Source organism: Humulus lupulus, chromosome 8 (assembly GCF_963169125.1).
Source record: "Humulus lupulus chromosome 8, drHumLupu1.1, whole genome shotgun sequence".
NCBI lineage: Eukaryota > Viridiplantae > Streptophyta > Magnoliopsida > Rosales > Cannabaceae > Humulus > Humulus lupulus.
The window spans coordinates 40,292,696-40,295,500 of record NC_084800.1 but is presented as its reverse complement, the minus strand read 5'-3'; the positions used below and the strand labels follow the sequence as shown (position 1 = coordinate 40,295,500).

General features: G+C 37.1%; 1 protein-coding gene across 1 annotated transcript; it reads right to left on the bottom strand.

Annotated features, from left to right (window-relative positions):
* Positions 1–1,100: 1,100 nt before the first annotated feature.
* LOC133793725 (expansin-A12) lies at positions 1,101–2,543 on the bottom strand. The gene is made up of 3 exons (XM_062231020.1): positions 2,314–2,543; positions 1,879–2,188; positions 1,101–1,637 (listed from the first exon to the last, which is right to left on the bottom strand). Exons 1-3 carry the CDS (start codon positions 2,462–2,464, stop codon positions 1,325–1,327), a joined length of 774 nt encoding a protein of 257 aa, XP_062087004.1. The 5' UTR covers positions 2,465–2,543; the 3' UTR covers positions 1,101–1,324.
* Positions 2,544–2,805: the final 262 nt, after the last annotated feature.

Sequence of the window (2,805 nt, the reverse complement as noted above, 5' to 3'; positions counted from 1 at the left end):
CCCCTTTGGAAGCATTTTCCGGCGACACCGGAGGTCATTTGGGCGAAGGAGCTATACGTTCGTGATGTACTCATCAAGAGGATCGCTTTGATATATGCCATGTATATATTTGTTGACGTTTCCGGTACACCGCTCACTACCGCCACCAACCGCTTTTGTGCACCGCTTGGGTGAGGTTCCAGAACTTGAAATTTTAAATATGGTCATATTATATGTCATTGGACATGATTTTGAATAAGGAATGCAATGATGATAATCGTTTGCTCATTTGGTGCAGTAGGAAAAACGTGATATTAAAATCGGACTAAATCACCCTAGGATCATCGTTAAGCTTAAGAGCGTCGCTTTGGGCTTGGATTGAAAATTCTAAGGAGGTAGGGACTCAACTTGACTATTGGACTTATTTTACTCGTATTGAATTGCATTAAACATATTCCAATTTTGATATTTATAAAATGTTTGAAAAATGGAAAACTTGATCTGCATGTTTTCTGTTCTGTTCTGAGGGCACTGAGTGCCAAATATATTTTCGTTCACTTATTTATGTATGTTATGATTTTTTTGGTTTTATTCAGAGGCAGCTGTTATGCAGCCCAATTTTCTAAAATATAAAGGGAATATGTTTCTTTCTTTTCATGTGTACCTACGTTTGGTTATATCGATGAGAGCCACAATGATCATGATTTGTGCATGTTGTTGTTTCACGACCTAGTCTCTGTGTCATCCTAGGTAGATCATGTGTCCACTCACCTGTAGGTGTAAAGACCTAGCATCTGTATACAGGAAGTGTTCTGAGCCTCCCCTTGTGGTGGTTATCAAGTCCGACTACCCGGTTTAGGATGTCGGTTTTTCTATGGTGGGTAACGAGAACTAGGGATCTAGTGAACGGTGTGATGTGCACTTATAGCTATCCTCTTATGATTATTTGTGGTTTCTCGGTTTATACATAACAATATAATAATGTCTTATTCTTCGAATTTGAGTCATTAACTTCATCACGAATCAACATTAAAAAAAAAACTTCATCACGAGAATCAATTACAATTATGCTAAAATAAAATTCAATTACAATTACAAAATATATAATGAAGTGGCTTTTTATTATCAGTAGATTTTGACCAGACATACATACGTGGAATCTAAAAGAAAGTATAATTAACGCGCGTTGTTAAACATGAATTGGGTAATACACAAACGACATATCAATAACTCATGTCATCATGTGTTCTCCTATATATATATAATAAAAAATATATATAGAGAGAGAACTAATTATTAATGTCCTTTTTGGATCATTAATAAAGCAATTATGTATGGCGGGGGCCTAAAAGAATTGGCTTCTTGAGGAAAATGTTTGTCCAAACCTCCAACTGGAAGGAACAACGTTGAGAAATTCAAGGGTTTTACCATCGACCAAAGTGAGCTTGAAAGAGAGGGTTCGACCTCGAACATCAATGCTACTTTGCCAATTTGCACCCCAGTTCCTATGCATGGCCATCCATGTCCTCATTCTCGACCCCTTTATCCATGCAGCTTTCACGTCTCCACTCCCTCCCACGTTCGACATCATCACCATGTTGAAATTTCCTTGACCTCTCATTGTGAAACGGACTCCACCTCTTCTTCTACATGACACCCTTTAATGCATACACAAAGCAAATATATAAGATCAAAGCCAATTTAACATACATACGCTCGATGACTTCTTTTTTATATATGAAACAATGCATTAATGCACATGGTCATCGATCATTATTATATTCTGCTTGAAACTTAAAGTATTAGGAGACACATGCGAATATATATATATATATAGGATTTTATATAACGAACGAGAATATATCTACTCAAATTAATTTAATTTTTAAATATTATTACCTTCTATAAATAACGGGTACAATGCCTTCGTTGCCTTGTCTAGCAATGCGAAAAAAGGCAGGCATGGACATGTCGAAGTGATGACGTGGAGGATTGCACCACCCTCCATTGTTGTTCTGGGGACAAAAGTTTGTAGTGGTTACTGTCACGAAACGGCGTCGGAGGCACCACTTTGGATCCATTTTGTAGTCGCACATCACCTGATAGCAGGCACCGCACGCCTCGCCGCCTCTAAAGAGCGCCCCGCTCACTGCCGCAGTCTCAACTCCGAAACCCGCATCGAATGTGTTGTCATAACCACACGCTCCTCCTATATATATATATAAATTAACGTACATTATTAATTTGAGTGTTAATATCAAAACTAGCTCATAAAAATAAACATGCATATATAGATAGATATTTAATGAGCTAACAAATATAATTGTGACTAACCAAGAGTGGAGGGGTTCTGATTGCCTCCATAGAAAGTTGCATGAGCACCGAGCCAGCCGTTACCTTGACTACCGCTGATGCCCTTAAAAACCATACTAGAAAAGAAGAAAACATACCAAAGAAAATCCCAAGAAACCCTACAAAGCGCCATTCTTTTTATTATTAGTTTTTCCTCTCCAAACAATCTTAATACTTGAACCTCTTCCTTTTGTTTGTTTTACGTTATGTACTAAAACAAGCTCTTTTTTAAAATCGTACAATCATTGGAGAAAGATGCCTGTGTTTTATAGACTCAAAACACGGTTACGTCGGTGACTAAAATAAAATAAATTAATATGTTTTACACAGAGAATATATAATTTAATTGAATGAAAAGATAAGAAATTATAAAAACGCGTTATTCTCTGATTAATTCACGTCCTAAAGACTAAAGACTAAAGACGAGGGTAGTACTAGGCATGTGTACGGAGTTTTTAGACAGCGTACGAGAGA

Excerpts from the sequence above, each read along its gene's own strand:
- LOC133793725 (XM_062231020.1), bottom strand. The coding sequence starts at position 2,464 with ATGGCGCTTTGTAGGGTTTCTTGGGATTTTCTTTGGTATGTTTTCTTC. Across the intron at positions 2,189-2,313 it reads TCAGAACCCCTCCACTCTTG|GAGGAGCGTGTGGTTATGAC; the intron begins GTTAGTCACAAT and ends ATATATATATAG. Across the intron at positions 1,638-1,878 it reads GTACCCGTTATTTATAGAAG|GGTGTCATGTAGAAGAAGAG; the intron begins GTAATAATATTT and ends TATGCATTAAAG.